Source organism: Drosophila novamexicana, unplaced genomic scaffold, assembly GCF_003285875.2.
Source record: "Drosophila novamexicana strain 15010-1031.04,08,12 unplaced genomic scaffold, DnovRS2.1 tig00001270-arrow-arrow-pilon, whole genome shotgun sequence".
NCBI classification, from domain to species: Eukaryota; Metazoa; Arthropoda; class Insecta; order Diptera; family Drosophilidae; genus Drosophila; species Drosophila novamexicana.
Window position 1 is genome coordinate 887,299 of NW_020824847.1, and position 17,625 is coordinate 904,923.

Here is a 17,625-nt window from a genome sequence, read left to right on the forward strand (position 1 = left end):
AAACAATATAAATACACGGACTCACACACAGATACAAACACACACACACACGCACACACACACAGATACAAACACATACTCGTAGACGCACAGTTGAAGTTTGGCTTATCAGACTATTGTATTCTTGATCCAGAACTCCTTGATCATATCGCTGCCCTTCTCGGCGATCATGATCACCGGCGCATTCGTATTGGCCGAGACCAGCTTGGGCATGATGCTGGCATCGATGACGCGCAGTCCACGGATGCCGTAGACCCGGAGCTTGGCATCGACGACCGCATCCTTGTCCCAGTAGGGTCCCATTTTGCAGGTGCCGACGGGATGATAGATGGTCGATGTATATCGCCGGACCATGCACTCCCAGTAGCTGTCCGTGAACGGAGGCAGCTGCTCGCAGCCCGGCCAGCGTATGCTCGAGAGCCGGGAGCCGAAGCGCTGCATCGCCTTGGTGCGGGAGAGCGCGACGGCGACCTTGACGCCCTCGATGAGGGTCTTCAGGTCGAACTCATCCGCCAGATAGTTGGGAAAGATGTATGGATAGTCGAAGGGATTGCTGCTGCGCAGCTTGATGCTGCCCGTGCTGCGTGGACGCAACAGCATCGGTATTATGCTCCAGGCATCCCGATTGTTAATCGGCTCGAACACGGACCGATAGAAGGCGTCCGTCAGGCCATGCGCCTTGCGCAGCTGCGAACCGCCATCGGAGTTGGTCGAGCCGGACACAAAATGGAACTCTATGTCCGGCCAGTCCAGCGAGCTGTTCGCATACTTGGTATTCACATAGGCGAGACCCTCGACGCCGCCCAGAATGGTGAGCGGACCCTGGCCGAAAACCGCATACTGCAGCACCGTGGACATGGTGTGAAAGCGATTCTCCACTATGGAAACCGGCTGATTGACCAGAAACGTGAGCCCGCCCAGACCGATGTGATCCTGCAGATTCTCGCCCACGCTCAGCTCCTTGATGAGCGGTATGCGATGCTTGGCCAGTTGCTTGCGCGGGCCCACGCCGCTGAGCATCAAGAGCTGGGGACTGTTCACCGAGCCGCCGGAGAGGACGACCTCCTTGGTGGCACGTACATGGTAGAGCTTCTGGTCCTTGACAAACTCGACGCCGAATGCCAGCTTGCTGACCGGATCGATCATAATGCGCGTCACATGCGAGTTCATCGAGATGTGCAGATTGGGACGCAGTCGGGCCGGACGGAGGAACGCCTTGGAGGTGGAGCAGCGCGAGCCACGCCTTGTGGTGCCCTGGGCAATCATAAAGCCCGTCATTTTCTCGCCATTCAAATCGCGATTGTCGTAGCCCATCTCCACGCCCGCCTCCACAAAGCTGGCCGCCAGCGGCGTATGGTAGGGTGCCTCGCCCACCGTCAAATAGCCGCCCGTGGCATGATAGGGCGTGCTGGCCAAGTACGGATTGGTATTATCCTCCGACTTCTTGAAATAGTACAGGGCATCGCGATACGACCAGCTGGGATTGCCCAGCGCCTCCCAGTTGTCATAGTCGTGCTTCGATCCGCGCAAATAGAGCATGTAATTTAGCACGGAGCTGCCACCCAAAACCTTGCCCCTGGGCCAGTTGCAGCGTCCGCCTTGCATAGCTGTAAGAAGCAGATTGTTAGAAGGATGCTCTTTGAATGGAAATTCCTTGGGGATAACTACCTTAGGATGGACCTTAAAGTAAGTTCTTAGAAACAAAACTTAACAAAGACATCTTATGAGAAGCCTCTTACCACGAGAGAGAGTTCTTTTTGAGGAATACCTTTAAGAGGGAGCTCCTTGGAAGGGAAACCCTTCTTCAAGGAACAAGCTTAAAATTGAAATTCTTGCAAAAAATCTTAGCAGTGAATGCAAAGAGAGTACATTATTGGAAGTCTCTTTAGAAAGGAATTTAAAAAAACATCATTCGATTGCTAAAAGGGAAAGGTTGCCTCTTCTTATTGAGGAATACCCCTGATGATATAGTTAAAGAAAGAAAACTTGGAAAAGACATTAAATATGACTTGCTTAAGGCAAATATCTTTAAGGAGCGAATCCTGCAGCGATTGCTTTGCAAGGAAATCCTCTTTGTCGGCACTAACTTGGTGGAGAATCTTACAGGAATACCCTTTTGGAAAGAAACCTTGTAGGGAAAGTGCCTGCAGGGTGAAATTCCTCAGCAAGAAATTGTAAAGGTAGCGTAAAGGTTGGAGAACTAAGAGGAAAACTCTTAGAGCCTTGGAGGAACATAGGTCAGTAAGAGGCACTTCTGTAGAAGGTCCAGTTCAACAGGCTTACCCAAACATGATTTGCCCGATGGCTCCGTCTTGTACTGCCAATCAATCTTGGAGAGCTGCAAATACCCGGCCATGAGGGGCACATCCGTCAGTTCCGTCTCATCGCCGCCCGCCTCGAGCAGAAGCACATTCCAGTTCTCCACCTCGGTCAAGCGATTGGCTACGACAGCGCCGGCTGAGCCGGCGCCTATCACTATGAAATCGTAGTGATCCAGTATGTCATCGCTGCTGACATCGCTGGGCTTCGACTCGGGATCCATGATCTCCTCGTACTGGAAATAGGCCACCGCTGCCATAAGCATGGGTATGAACCAACTGTTGCTGGTTGCCGCCGTCACCGCGCCACCGATCGCCGAGGCAGCGCCCACAATAGCCGAGCTCATCGCTGGAAGCCTTCCTTCGATCAAGCTGTGTCCAAGTCAAGCGATGGCGATCTTCCAATGCGCGACGTGTCTGCAAAACAGCAACAGCAACAGCAACAAAAACACGATGAATATGTCATGAAAAGTCACGTTTGTAATGTATGTAATCGGGTTAGGCGATTCGCTTGCTTTGGGGACGCAGCTTTTCACGCGCCTCAACATTTCGATCACGAACTTGCCGCATTTCGGCGATTTCGTAACCCGATCGCGGCTGCCGTTTGTCATGCATACCCCATCCATTTGCCCAACGGGGCATTACAACACGCCCGACTCGCTTATCAGAGCCAAACGATCTGCATGGAGTTTCAAATTTAACGAGCCTTCAACTTAACCTCAATGGACTAGTTCTAGTCAGCGCGAAAGCTCTATTGATTCTACGAAAGCTCTCACGTATGCAGCGCACGTGTGTGAAAGCTTGATAACTTAACCTCATCATTTAGCTAGATGGAAGGAATGAGAATGGGATTCTGGCAGGTGAATCTATCGCCGAGTATCGCGCTTTTATCGCTTTTGCATCTTCTAGCGATATTCATTCCTTTAGTTTGTCAAAGAATCTAGCGAAAGTGAATCATCAGGAAATGGGCAATGCATTCGCAGAGACATTATGCAACAGTGTCGCCTGGAAGATACATTAGCGATACGATAGAGATAACTTTGGGAAACAGGGTGCGTGATCTGATCATATTGAGAAACGAAAGACGTGATGTCTGAGAGTTAGGAATAGGTGTCGCCTGGGAGATATATTAACGATACATCAAAAAGAGATTCCATTTAGAAAGATTTCATTAGAAAAATAGAAATAGGCTTCGCCTGGGAGATACATTCGCGATACATAAAATAGAGATTGCATTGGGAAACAAAAGCTAGGAAGAGGTGTCGCCTGGAAGATACATTGGCGATACATAAAATAGAGATCACATTGGGAAACGAAAAGCGAAGTGTGCGACAGCTAGGAGGAGGTGTCGCCTGGGAGATACATAGGCGATACATAAAATAGAGATCACATTGGGAAACAAAAGCTAGGAAGAGGTGTCGCCTGGGAGATACTTTTACGACAGGAATGACTACTTCCTAGCTAATTTGTCAATATTTTCAAAGAGCTGTCAATAACCCGAAAGTAATATATTAGTTTTTTTGTAAATCTCTCAGCGATGAACATGGAAAACATTACATTTGATTTAATAAGGGAAACAACGGGCTATTGTTGCACGTGTTGCACAGCTGAAGCCAGCGGAGTTGGAGTTGGAGTCGGAGTTGGGGTAAAAGGCCTCCCGCATAAAAGTGAAATCTTTGCTGGCTATTATAAAACCTCAAAAAAAGAAGAAGAAGAAGATAAATAACAAATAAAAAAAAAACCCAGCGAATGCCGCTTTTCACTCCATTATTTCTGGTCAATAAGCCAGGCAACAATTGTTGTTAGTGCACACATACAAATATATGTATGCATGTGCGCATATGTGTATGTGTGTGTGCATGCAACCAGTTTGTTGCGCTTGCAACGAGGCGTGGCAAGCCGCCCTAGCGCTAGGCGCTGCACTTGTGGAATGCCAAAAACGTTTCCTGTCGCTGACTTTGCATAATCTTTGGCTAGCTTCGAGCTAAACTAACCGCTAACTGTGGCAGCACTAGCCAAAGCTCTTGTTGTTGTTGTTGTTGTTGTAGTCGCAATTACAAACTTGTTGTTGCAAACAGGTTGCCACCGCGCCGAGTTGAATGCGCGCAGCGCTGCTCAAGTTCAAGGTACCAGCGAAAAATACAAAAAAAAAAAAGCACAGCAGCCGCAGCGGCAGCAACAGCGGCAGCGCAGCTTTTGTGCAGTCAGCAGCAGCATGCGAATAGCCGCTAAATAGTTGAGCACACAGCGCTAAAGAGAAATGCATAACAGCAACAGCAACAACAACAACAACAACAGTTACAGTTATCACAACGAACACTTAACGAAGCGACTATGAATCACTTTCGTTGAGAAAGCTTCTCTGGCGTAGGCGTCGCTGTCGCTGTCGCTGTCGCTGCTGCCGCTACGCAAGCGTCGGCTTAGAATTTTGTTTTCTGCGCGTGCCTTGTTGTTGCTGTTGCTGCCGCCGTCGCTGCTTTTGTTGACTTTGATTTCTTTTTGGCGTTGGCACACTTTTGCATTCTGATTGTGTTTGTTTACGCGCGCGCACACACACACACACACACATGTGTACTTATAAGTTGCCCTGCTTTTTACTCACTTGCGCTTTGAAACTCTGTCAAAGGAATCAAAGCTTTTGCTTGCTGCTGCCTTTGCCTTTTGCTTTTGCTCACACTTTAAGCCTGCGTTCGTTCGAATGGGTAAGCTTTTTTGAACGCTTTCTTTAACACTTTCTTTCTGTGCGGTAACTGCGGCCGCGCGCTGCGACGTTCGCTGGGCAACTGAGGCATTGAGGCAATAAAACGGAGCCCAAACAGCCACAGCTAGAAATGGCCACTCCAAAACGCTCTCTTTCTCTCTCTCTCTCTCTCACACACACATAGGCGCACAGTCGAAGCTTGTTCGTGTGCGCCTTTGCGGCTGCGCAGCCATCGCGCTGCCCTTTGGCTTTGCGCAGTGGGCTTGCCGGCGGCGGCAGCGACGCCAACGGGCAGCGGCGTGCTGTTGTGTTGCTGTGTGCAGCTGGCGAATTGACCCGTTAGCTGGCACTTCAAATGGCCAATCGCTTCCTGTTTGGCGGCTCTTGCCGACCCTCTTGGCCCAATACCTGCTCATCCATCAACTCTTTGACGCGCCGTGACGTGTTTGCCGGCACGTAGACAGCCCACACACACACACACACACACACACGCGCGCAGAGCTTTGGCGACAGCGAAATGCTTTCACTCTTACTATATAAGCCACAACGACGCTGCGCCCCTAGCCAAAAAAAAATGCGTGCGACATTTGTGGGTCAGCTTCAGTTCAGCAGAGACCTGGCCTGCCCCAATGACGTCAGCAGTGCTCACCGAGCGGCAAGTAGCCAAATTGTTAGCGTTAAAACGGCTAAGTGTGGCTTAAAGCGCAGACAGACTATTGCTATACCCTGTAAAATGTAGCTTTCTGTGGCAGTTGATATGTTTCAAGTCGCTGGAAGTTTTAGACCTCACATCTTTAATAAATATAATATATTGTAATTAAATATGAAAAGTTTATTAGTTGCAAGTCAAAAATATTTCGTCTTATTTTTTCTTTTGTATACTTATTTTTAATGTTTAGTTCTCATAGTACTGTCGAAATGCTTATTTTGTATACATATGTTATACAAAAGTAACAATTAAAAAAAATTAAAATTTTACCAACACTTTTTTAAGTAAATTTAATAGGTTTATAAACACTGAAATACTGTGTTTTAATATATTATATAATATTAATACTTATATAATATTCTATTATGATATCATGTGCATTTGCAAATTTAGCTTTAAAAAGGCTAAATTGCCTGCACTATTAAATAATAACTCACACACTCACCCTTCTCTCACTCACTCTCTCTCTCTCGCTCTCGCTCTCTTCTTGCAGGTGGCTGCTGCGGCTCGACGAAGAAGCGAACGATCGTCGGCGGCTGGGCCTGGGCCTGGTGGCTGGTGACGGACGTGCAGCGGCTCTCGCTGAATGTGATGACACTGGATCCGTTGTGCGAGAACGTGGAGACGGCTCAGGGCGTGCCGCTGACCGTGACGGGCGTGGCCCAGTGCAAGATCATGAAGGTATGTGGGCGGGCGGGCGCCAGCTTTAGCCGCAATTTCTTCTTAGTCAACCTTCATCGAGTATCCTAGCAACTCTCCAAAGTGAGAGAAGTATTGTTGCAGCTTTTCAGTTATGTTATGCAAGTTTTCTAGCTTCTATTTATGCGCCTCTCCCCCCCTATTCTACAGATATTTATATGCATATATATACATATATGTATATCGTATATCGTATATCGTATATCGTATATCGTATATCGTATATCGTATAGTTAATTACCTATCTGAACTCTTGTATTTGGCATGCATTTTGGTAGCTACGTAGAAACGCGTCTGAAATTTGGCTTCCTTTGAGCAAATGTAACTTATTTTCAATGAATATTATATAAATATATTGACACCTATTTTAATCCCATTTAGCTATTTTGTTTTGTTTTATGTATGTTTTAACATTTTCCGAACCCCCTCCCCCTAACAAAAAAAAAAACACAAAAACAAATTCAATTCAATTATATTTAGCCTTGCAAGCGAATTAGATCTGATCCATCAAAAGTAAGTTTAGAATGAATCATAAATTTGTCAAAATTCTTTAGTTTCACACAAAACTCAGTCGACACAGTTCACATAGTTTCGAGTAAAGCGTTTGAGTCATTCTTGTGACTCGTACTATATCTCTTATGCACAACATTCACAGTAATCACAGTCGCTGTGAATCATTTGTCGCACAGTCATTTCAAGTATTGCTGTAAATAAGCTAAGAATAATCGGAGCAACGCATTTGCATGAGGAATCACAGTAGCTGTGATTCGAATCACACTTTGAAATATGCACCATGAACTAGGACCAGCACATTTCAATCATAGTTCGGAGCTTTAGCAAATGATTCATTCATTCACAGTAGCTGTGAACTGATTCATTGTTGTACCGTAAACAAACTCCTGCTAGGAGTGCAACACATTTGAATCATTCTTCACACAGATTCACACATTCACAGCAGCTGTGAATTGAATTACATTTCGCATTGTTGTATTTGACGCATTAGCATCAGGGCTATTTGAAGTACATATTTCGTATTATGTTCAGCGTGAATCAAAAATCACAGTACCTACGAATCAACCATTCACAGTGGCTGTGAATCGAATCGATTGTATTCGATAGATTATTATTTATGCTCACATACGTAATCGCACACACGCTCGCCTTTCAGATATTAGTTATTGTGTTTCACTTACGATTTGATTCGCAAAGTTGAGCCTATTTGGATCAATGATTCGAAATTATGTTCTTACTTAATTATTTCATTTCATTATTACAGTCATCTTCGTATAAAAATAATGATTATGCTAACAACGAGGTATGTTTATTGCGTTTACATCATTTCTTCTTCTTGTTATTCTGCTATATTTTCCTTTCGATTCGGTTTGGTTGATCAATTTTGCAGAAATGACTCACTCACACACTTACTCATCCATACACACACGCACACACACAACACGTGCACACATTTGAATCGGAACTCAGAGATCTGAACTCGAAAGTCCTGTTTTTAGCTGCCATATTATTTGCTGCATGTTTGTCGTTTGAATATTGAATTATGATTTGTAACACATAGTTAGCCAGTATTGATTCATTCATTTTAGAGTATACTCGTGCCTAGCTTAATTCAATGGAGTCTACAGTGTATACATATATATAACAGTCGAAATTTGTTGACATTTGTGTTTTTTTTACCTTTTCTCTACTTTCTTTTACCAACCACTTACCCTGCGCTCGAATCGCTCGAATCAAACTCCAATCAACTCAACTCAACTCGCCTCGAATCAACTCAACTCATCAAACGAATCCGACTAAAAAAAACTCAACTGTAAATGATAACAAATCAAAATTAACAAATCGCTTGACAAAAAAAAAACAAAATATCTAATATATAATAATCTTAACCAACAACATCATCTGATTGAATTACGCCTACTGCCAAACGTCTGCTAATGTTACTGCTAATGTTACTGTTAATGTTACGGTTACTGTTATGGTTACTGTTATGGTTACTGTTGGCAACGCTCAATGTGTGCTCGTGTGTGCGTGTGCCTCTGTGTGTGTGTGTTTTGGTCCATATTAATCACAATTCCTCAAACTAATCAAAAACTACTCGATAAATACCCGATAACTATTCAACAATTACACAAAACTACTCATTTATTTGGCTGTGGCTTTGGATCATCAACTTCCGCTGTGGCTGCTGTGCTGCTCTGTCTGTGTCACTTTCTCTCTCTCTCTCTCTCTCTCTCTCTATCCTATCTCTTTCTGTCTGTGTGCCGTGTTGATCAACAAATACCAATTAATGAATAACACTTACATCAACCCATCTAACCAATCATTCGCCTACCCAAACACACACACGTACACATCCAACAACATCACTATACACTCACACGCATATACACACGTGCACACACAAATACACACACACACACACACACACGCACACACGCACAGATGATGAATGTTTATTATTTTCATCATCAGGCCGACGAGCTGCTGGGCACAGCCAGCGAGCAATTCCTGGGCAAGAGCGTCAAGGAGATTAAGCAAACCATTTTGCAAACCCTGGAGGGACACCTTCGCGCCATATTGGGTAAGATATAATATATAAATATAAATGTGTTTAATTCTGACTGACTGATTGATGATCAGAAGAAAGGCTAGTAACAAAATATATGATTGACGGATTGGTTGAATCAGTGATTGATGACATAATAGCTAGAAAGCACGAAAAATATATATAGTTTATTGATTGATTGATTGATTGACTGAATTAGTGATTGATAATTAACAGCAGAGCTAGGAAGCTTGAAAAAATAGAAATATATATTATTGGCTGATTGAACGACTGGCAGAGTGATTGATGGTAAACGTGAGAGCAAGAAATATATATATTTACAAATTACCGACTGAGTGACTGACGGATTGATACAATGATTGATGATATATATTTGACTGGCATATAGAGTAGTCAGTTACTCATGATTGATGGTGATTGATGGTCCTTTACATTGACCTAGAAGATATAAAAATGTATACATATGCTATTCTGACCGGCTGATTGATCGAGTAAGTGATTGATAATAAACATAAGAGCATAAGAGCGAAATTTGGCGGAAAGAGCTCGTGTGAATGTTTATAACTCTTTTTCAAATATCTTTGTGGAAATTTATTCAACACGTGTTTCACTCTTTTTGAGCCTTTCACCCACAACGGGGGAAACACAAGTACTTATTATTGACTCATCCGAAAATACTTGACTCAGGTCAGTTCCCAGATGAGTTGAGATCTAATACCTAGATAACAATTCGCTGATGTAGAGCTCGCTCATTTGCATTCATTACGCTCAAAACCACTTGAGCTTTTCGAGTAGCTGTTGATTAGAACAGTTGAATCATTAAATATTGAGTGGATTCATTGGGTCTCAAGTCTAACATCATCAGCTTCTGATCAAGTTATATAACGCGAGTTGGCCTTGGCTGCCAATTGATTACACTAATCAAACTGAACTTGAATGGTTTTACGAGTGCATTCAACCGAACTGTGAGTGTTATTCGAATCACACCAAATGGCACTCATGAATGCGCATAATTGCGGCTTGGCTCGACTCGCTGGAACCCTGGCGCCATAATCGCTATATAGCTGTTATTCGTTATTGTCGGCATATAGCTATATAGCTCGGTATATATCTCATTCTCAAGGCGATTTCCATTTGTACAACACACGTTCACAAATTCAATTAGTTTAGTCGGCCCGCTCTCTCGGCTTAAGTAATTTTGTATTTCTCTTCTTTTGTATTACTTTTTATGTCAGTTGTAAGCGCGTCGAGCAACGCGTCGGTCGCGACGTCTTCGAGCGGGTCTCAAGTATATAGCCATATAGCCAGACGCACAGTCAACTGACCCGGCCTGGCACGCCCCTTCCCGCCCCCAATAGGTCGTTTAGCTAACATTCAATGGAATCGCGTGTGAACGGCACAGCCGGTGTGTGTGTGTGTGTGTGTGTTTTGTTCTTGACCTTGAACTTGCTTGGGGCATAACTCTAGATATCTGAATACTTAATTCAGCTGGAATATGTAGTTTGAGAAACCAAACCAATTTCCGTATCAGCCAAATGGAAGGTTAACTGAGTATATGTCATCAGGTTTTGTGTTGAAAGGCTTGAATGGAAAAGCAAAATATAGTGTCAAGGAAACGAATTGATAACTATTCAGAAATTTAAGATATATATATATATATAGAAAAATCGATTGTCAAAGAATATAATTGATAACTGAAACAAACGATCAATATCTATATTTATAGGTATACTTAGATTAAATGCAAGTCTTGGGAACATATTACTTGGAGTCCCATTAAAATAGTGTAGCTACTATCTAAAGTAAATATACTTACTTCAGCTTCAAGTCTTGATACTGACATATCTGTTAAGGCAAAGGCAACTTAACGATATCTTGCAGTGCCTGCAAATATTTGAAAATATGTCTATGTGTCTACATATATATGCCTGAGTTCTAGATGCTTGTGGCAATAACTTTCTGTGCCACAGGTGGCAACTCTTCTCAAGCAAGTTGGCAACTCTTCTCTAGCAAAATACAACAAACTAAATACCTTAAGCTTCAGACATTAAGCACGGAAATGCAACTTAATCTTGTAATAAATAGCCGAAAATCAAAAAGCAGAGTTGCCACCTAAGGGAAAAAAGTCAAGCCATAAGAATTTTAGTATTGCATTACTACAAAAAGTTAAATTAATAACAAACTTTTTCTAGAAACCTACAAAAATGGCTAAAGAAACCAATTTTTTGAGCTCGAAAGCCGCAAGCAAAAATGTTGCAGATCCGAGAACTATTTTGTGTATTTGTGCTCAACTGAATTTTAAGAGTATCTAACTTAAAACAAGGCAAATTATGCTTACTTCATATTAATGAATATTAAAGCTTATCAGCGCATCTAGCTCGCTCTGACAAATGTTGAAGAGCATGAATTAAAGCTTTTAAGAGAGAGAGAGAGAGAGAGAGCCCTGTGCTTATCTCGCTCTGACCAAAGCTCAAGGGTGCAAGCTTTAAGCATCTTTCTAGACAAGTGTGTGCGTGCGTGAAAAGCTTTGGACGTGACGTGCGCTGATAAGCCCAAGACTGGGCCGATAAGACTGCGCCAATGACGTCAAGAGTAATAGGAAATGTTTTAATTAAAAGTCCAGGGCAAGAAGAAGAAGAAGAAGAAGAAGAAGAACATTCGAGTGAACAGCGTGTGGCTAGATTAAAACAGTTATTAGGCGTGCTCGCCGCCGTCAGTACAAACTTGCCCGCTTTGGGGGACTCAACTGGGGGACTAACTGGGCCTAAACGATCAGAGCCATGTCTATGGTATGGATGGGCACCTTCAAGGTGGTCATGATTGTGGGCATTACCTGGCTGGTGGTTAGACGGTAAGCGGCTTGCGCAGCTGAGACCTGTCACTGCCAATTGATTGATGTGTCGCCCTGTCTCTCTCACTCTCACCTTCTCATACTCTATCGCTGTTTCGCTTTATAGGAACGCTTACAGTCGAGGAGGTCTACAAAGATCGCGACCAGTTCGCAGCTCTGGTGCGCGAGGTGGCCGCACCTGATGTCGGCCGCATGGGCATCGAGATCTTGTCCTTTACCATCAAGGACGTCTACGACGATGTGCAGTATCTGGCCTCGCTGGGCAAGGCCCAGACCGCTGTGGTTAAGCGGGATGCCGATGCAGGCGTTGCGGAGGCAAATCGTGATGCCGGCATTCGGGAGGCCGAGTGCGAGAAGAGCGCCATGGATGTGAAGTACTCGACGGACACCAAGATCGAGGACAATACGCGCATGTACAAGCTGCAGAAGGCCAATTTCGATCAGGAGATCAACACGGCCAAGGCCGAGTCCCAGCTGGCCTACGAACTCCAGGCGGCCAAGATACGCCAGCGCATCCGGAACGAGGAGATCCAAATCGAGGTTGTCGAGCGGCGCAAACAGATCGAGATCGAGTCGCAGGAGGTGCAGCGCAAGGATCGCGAACTTATCGGCACCGTCAAGCTGCCAGCCGAGGCCGAGTCGTATCGCGTCCAGACCATTGCCCAGGGCAAGCAGTAAGTAAACACTCTAAGAACGAGCTAATTCCGGTTATATCTCAATTACAGGACTTTCAAATTCAGTTGTCCAGCTTAGAACTTAGTATAATAAATTAAATGGAAGATTTGTTGAGCTCAAATTGAGTAGGAGCCAGAGTTAATCCCGGATTTGTCCCTATTCCAAGACTTCCAAATCCAGCTTAGAACTTTCCTTCTGGAAGCACTTTGTATTCTTTTCATAAAGACATGGATAAGCTCTCGAACCCAGGTTCGAACACAGAGCTGACCTCACAGATGTGAATCACCAGGCTCATGAGCCGAACCTTGCTTGGTCATTCTAGATCTTGCTAGAGAGTGCTATAGCAGCATGTGTAATTCTTTTGGCTAACCGATTTCCGATTTCCACTTTCCCTTCAACACAGATGCCAGACCATTGAGGGTGCACGGGCCGAGGCGGAGCGCATACGGAAGATCGGTTCCGCGGAGGCTCATGCCATTGAGCTGGTGGGTAAGGCGGAGGCGGAACGCATGCGTATGAAGGCGAATGTCTACAAGCAGTACGGCGATGCGGCCATCATGAATATAGTGCTGGAGTCGTTGCCCAAGGTAAGAGCGAGAGAGAGAGGGAGGGGGAGAAAGTGCGGAAGAGACTGATCAACTTTGATATGCGCTTCCAGATTGCCGCCGAGGTGGCCGCCCCATTGGCCAAGACGGATGAGATTGTGCTGATTGGTGGCAACGATAATGTGACCAACGATGTGACACGCCTCGTGGCACAGCTGCCGCCCTCGATCAATGCGCTGACCGGGGTGGATCTGTCCAAGGTGCTGGCCAAGATACCCGGCGCCAAGGCGTGAAACCTAATCGAATGGGATGTGCAGCAAATGGCATTGACGACGTAACCCCCAAAGGAATTGCAACTGGAAATGAGAGAGGGAGCTGAGACAGAACGAGAGAGGAGTTGACCGAAAGCGAGAATGAGAACGAAAGAGAGAGCGAACGAGCGAAAGAGCGAAACGGAGAGAAAGAGAGAGAACGCATTTGTTAGAGCGAGCTGGCGAGCGCATCAGAAATCAAGGGAATCGAACGATAATCTTACATGTATAGATATATATATATATATACATATATAGATATATATTTATATATATATATATATGTCTAGACATAGCAAAATGTACTCCGATATTATATATATATGTGTATGTCAGTGTGTGTATGTGCCACACGACGGCAAAAGGCCTGGCCCGGGCATAGTTGGATAAATCAGTTAAGGAATCAGATATCCAGCTAAAGCTAAAGCTTATATATAAAATTAATGCATTTCGCACGCATTCGCAAACGCATTTTGTGGCCTTTTCTCGATAAATAAGCAGAAATTACCAAAAAAAAAACAAAAAAAAACCAACAAACAAATTTTGTAAACAAAAGTTAATTGTGCCGTGTGTTAGTTACTTACATATAGATACACTTATATACAGACATATAGATATATATTCACATGCGTACACACACACACACATGCACAAACATGTGTATTTGTATTTGCATTCGCAACTGTATTTGTATTTGTATTTGTATTTGTATTTGTCGTCATCGCTGTCCATTTAGTCCATAAGCTGAACTACAATCGCACAAAACCATCCAGAAAAAAAACGTTTCTTTAACATGAGCATCAACTGAAACAGTGCTGCGAGCTTCAACAAGTTGTTGCATTGCAACACTTGCCACACTGCTAGCTGCAAGAATTTGTTGCTTTGCAACACTGTCAAACTACAATTACTGCCCGATCGCAATGACATCGTCCCACTGTGCCAAACGGAAACAACGGGCAACACCTTTCACTTACACACACTTAGTTCAGTGCACACTTTACAACACTACTTTTACTATGACGCTTCTGTCGCCGCCGCTCTTCCACACACACACACACACACACACACGCACTCACACAAAATGCGTTCGAATTTTTACAAATTCTTTGTAAAATGTTTACTTTTTATTACGCACATTCATTTATATTGTTTACATTTATTATTATATATATATATTTTTTTTGTAACAAATTCTCTCACCATTTTTTAATACATTTCACAAATTGTTTCTTAGTTTTTAGCAAAAAAAAAAAACAAAAAACAAAAATGCAAAACTTAAGCAAAAATTACAACAACAACAAATTATAACAAAAACATAAGAAAATATCAATTTAAACAATTTAAATTTAGTTAAAGCAATTTTGTAAGTCCACATATTGTCATTATCCCCTGTAACGAGTAATAAATAACTCTGTGAAGTTATCAAAAGACGATATTTGTGCGAAATCTAAATCTAAGTTCGATTGATTTTGCTTTAACACAATTTGATTTTCTAGCATAATTAGACAAGGCTGCAATTCTGCAATTCTTTCAAATATTTAACGAGCTGCAAGGCAATTAGAAACTAAGATTCCCAAATAGTTCGAAATTGGAGAATACTTCGAGGAACAATTATAATGATATCTTAAACGATTGTAACTCAGTCAAATGAAGTCGGATCTGAATGTATTATAGCTGCCTAAACTGTTCAGTTGGAGTACGATAGTAAATTGAAGGTGCAGGAATTATAATCACGCTATAGATTCTAATTTAAAACAAATCAGTTTATGACGTACTTCCTAGAAATCTGCAATGTCAAATCTCATACATTTACGACTCATCAAGAACGAGAAATAATAATTTCAATTAGTTCGTCGGGGAATACTTTTTATTTTCCTAATAGCTCGGAAACAGTTTTTGCGGCCCTGTAAAGAACACACAAACACACACACACACACACAGATTTGTTTATGACAATGATAAAGCCGAAATGCGAATACACAAAATGTTAAACTGTGCATTTGTCGATAAGAAGCAACAATAATAATAACAATAACAATAATAACAAAAGCTAACAAACTCTAGATGAACCGAAGAATCCGCAAAGTAAAAGCATTTACACACAATTCAAAATAACAGAACTATAAATTTACATATATATATATATATATATATATATATATTTGAATAAAAATTAAAGATATATATATGTATATATATTTTTTTTCTATTGTATATTAAGCGCAATTAACCTAAATTGAATTGAATTAAAATATGTTTCAGAGTGCAGGAGAACAAGTAAATAAATCGAATCAAAAATTTTGTGTATTTTGTCGTAAATAAATAAATTGAAAAGAAATAAAACAAATATATGGCAAAAACCGAATCCTTTTCATGTTTTAGGGCATAATCATCGAAAAAGTTTCGATTTTAGCACCGACCTCGATTTTGATAAAAAACGTGATGATTTGGAAGGGCATATCTCCGCGCGGAGTTATGTCGTTTTGGAACGTCATATCTCCGCCTGGAGCTATGTCGTTTTGGAACGTCATATCTCCGCCTGGAGCTATGTCGTTTTGGAACGTCATATCTCCGCCTGGAGCTATGTCGTTTTGGAACGTCATATCTCCGCCTGATGTTATGTCGTTTTGGAACGTCATATCTCCCGCGGAGTTATGTCGTTTTGGAACGTCATAACTCCGCGCGGAGTTATGTCGTTTCAAAACGACCTTTTCGATTTTCATATTTTTGATGCCAATCGATAGTACTGATCCTTACGAGCTCAAAATGGTATAAAATCGAAAATCGGACATTATTTGGCGGAGATACTCCGAAAAATCATCAAAAAAGTTGACTTTACAAGAACCAATTGGTTTTTGGTCAACAACTTTTTGTAACCCATCGATATTTAATTTCTTTGAATGCAAATTGATATTAGGGTTCCGTACGAATTCAAAAACGTATAACACTTCAAAATCCGACAATATTTACCCGAGATATCCAACAAAAAAGTATGAAAAAAGTTTTGGTTTTCGAACCGACCCCGATTTTGAGATAAAACGTGATGTAACCCCTTGCCATTTTGGTCGATTTGGGTCAAATTTTGGATTTACAATTTTTTGATGCCAATCGATAGTACTGATCCTTACGAGCTCAAAATGGTATAAAATTCGAAAATCGGACATTATTTGGCGGAGATACTCCGAAAAATCTTCAAAAAAGTTGACTTTACAAGAACCAATTGGTTTTTGGTCAACAACTTTTTGTAACCAATCGATATTTAATTTCTTTGAATGCAAATTAATATTAGGGTTCCGTACGAATTCAAAAACGTATAACATTTCAAAATCCGACAATATTTACCCGAGATATCCAACAAAAAAGTATGAAAAAAGTTTTGGTTTTCGAACCGACCCCGATTTTGAGAAAAAACGTGATGTAACCCCTTGCCATTTTGGTCGATTTGGGTCAAATTTTGGATTTACAATTTTTTGATGCCAATCGATAGTACTGATCCTTACGAGCTCAAAATGGTATAAAATTCCAAAATCTGACATTATTTGCACGAGATACTCCGAAAAATCATCAAAAAAGTTGACTTTACAAGAACCAATTGGTTTTTGTTCAACAACTTTTTGTAACCCATCGATATTTAATTTCTTTGAATGCAAATTGATATTAGGGTTCCGTACGAATTCAAAAAGGTATAATATTTCAAAATCCGACAATATTTACCCGAGATATCCAACAAAAAAGTATGAAAAAAGTTTTGGTTTTCGAACCGACCCCGAGCTCAAAATGGTATAAAATTCGAAAATCGGACATTATTTGACGGAGATACTCCGAAAAATCATCAAAAAAGTTGACTTTACAAGAACCAATTGGTTTTTGGTCAACAACTTTTTGCAACCTATCGATATTTAATATCCTTGAATGCAAATTATTATTGGGGTTCCGTACGAATTCAAAAACGTATAACATTTCAAAATCCGACAATATTTACCCGAGATATCCAACAAAAAAGTATGAAAAAAGTTTTGATTTTCCAACCGACCCCGATTTTGAGAAAGAACGTGATGTAACCCCTTGCCATTTTGGTCGATTTGGGTCAAATTTTGGATTTACAATTTTTTGATGCCAATCGATAGTACTGATCCTTACGAGCTCAAAATGGTATAAAATTCCAAAATCTGACATTATTTGGACGAGATACTCCGAAAAATCTTCAAAAAAGTTGACTTTACAAGAACCAATTG

The 17,625-nt window shown here is 42.0% G+C and overlaps 2 protein-coding genes across 6 annotated transcripts in view; one reads left to right on the forward strand and one right to left on the reverse strand.

The window, feature by feature from the left end:
* The window catches only part of LOC115766895 (flotillin-2), a 119,560-nt gene extending 105,010 nt beyond the window's left edge, over positions 1-14,550 (forward strand). For 2 of the 5 annotated variants that reach the window (XM_030710969.1, XM_030710967.1), the window contains exons 3-7: positions 6,222-6,409; positions 8,885-9,023; positions 11,966-12,533; positions 12,938-13,121; positions 13,193-14,550. In XM_030710969.1, coding sequence (XP_030566829.1) covers positions 6,222-6,409; positions 8,885-9,023; positions 11,966-12,533; positions 12,938-13,121; positions 13,193-13,372 — 1,259 coding nt within the window. In that variant the 3' untranslated portion in view covers positions 13,373-14,550. Of the gene's footprint in view, positions 1-6,221; positions 6,410-8,884; positions 9,024-10,794; positions 11,862-11,941; positions 12,534-12,937; positions 13,122-13,192 lie in introns of those variants that run through there. The other 3 variants (XM_030710970.1, XM_030710972.1, XM_030710971.1) reach the window with 3 other exon arrangements.
* LOC115766890 (glucose dehydrogenase [FAD, quinone]) lies at positions 26-5,015 on the reverse strand. The gene is made up of 3 exons (XM_030710963.1): positions 4,921-5,015; positions 2,284-2,735; positions 26-1,607 (listed from the first exon to the last, which is right to left on the reverse strand). The coding sequence occupies exons 2-3, from the start codon at positions 2,663-2,665 to the stop codon at positions 109-111; spliced, it is 1,881 nt and encodes a 626-aa protein (XP_030566823.1). The 5' UTR covers positions 2,666-2,735; positions 4,921-5,015; the 3' UTR covers positions 26-108.
* Positions 14,551-17,625: the final 3,075 nt, after the last annotated feature.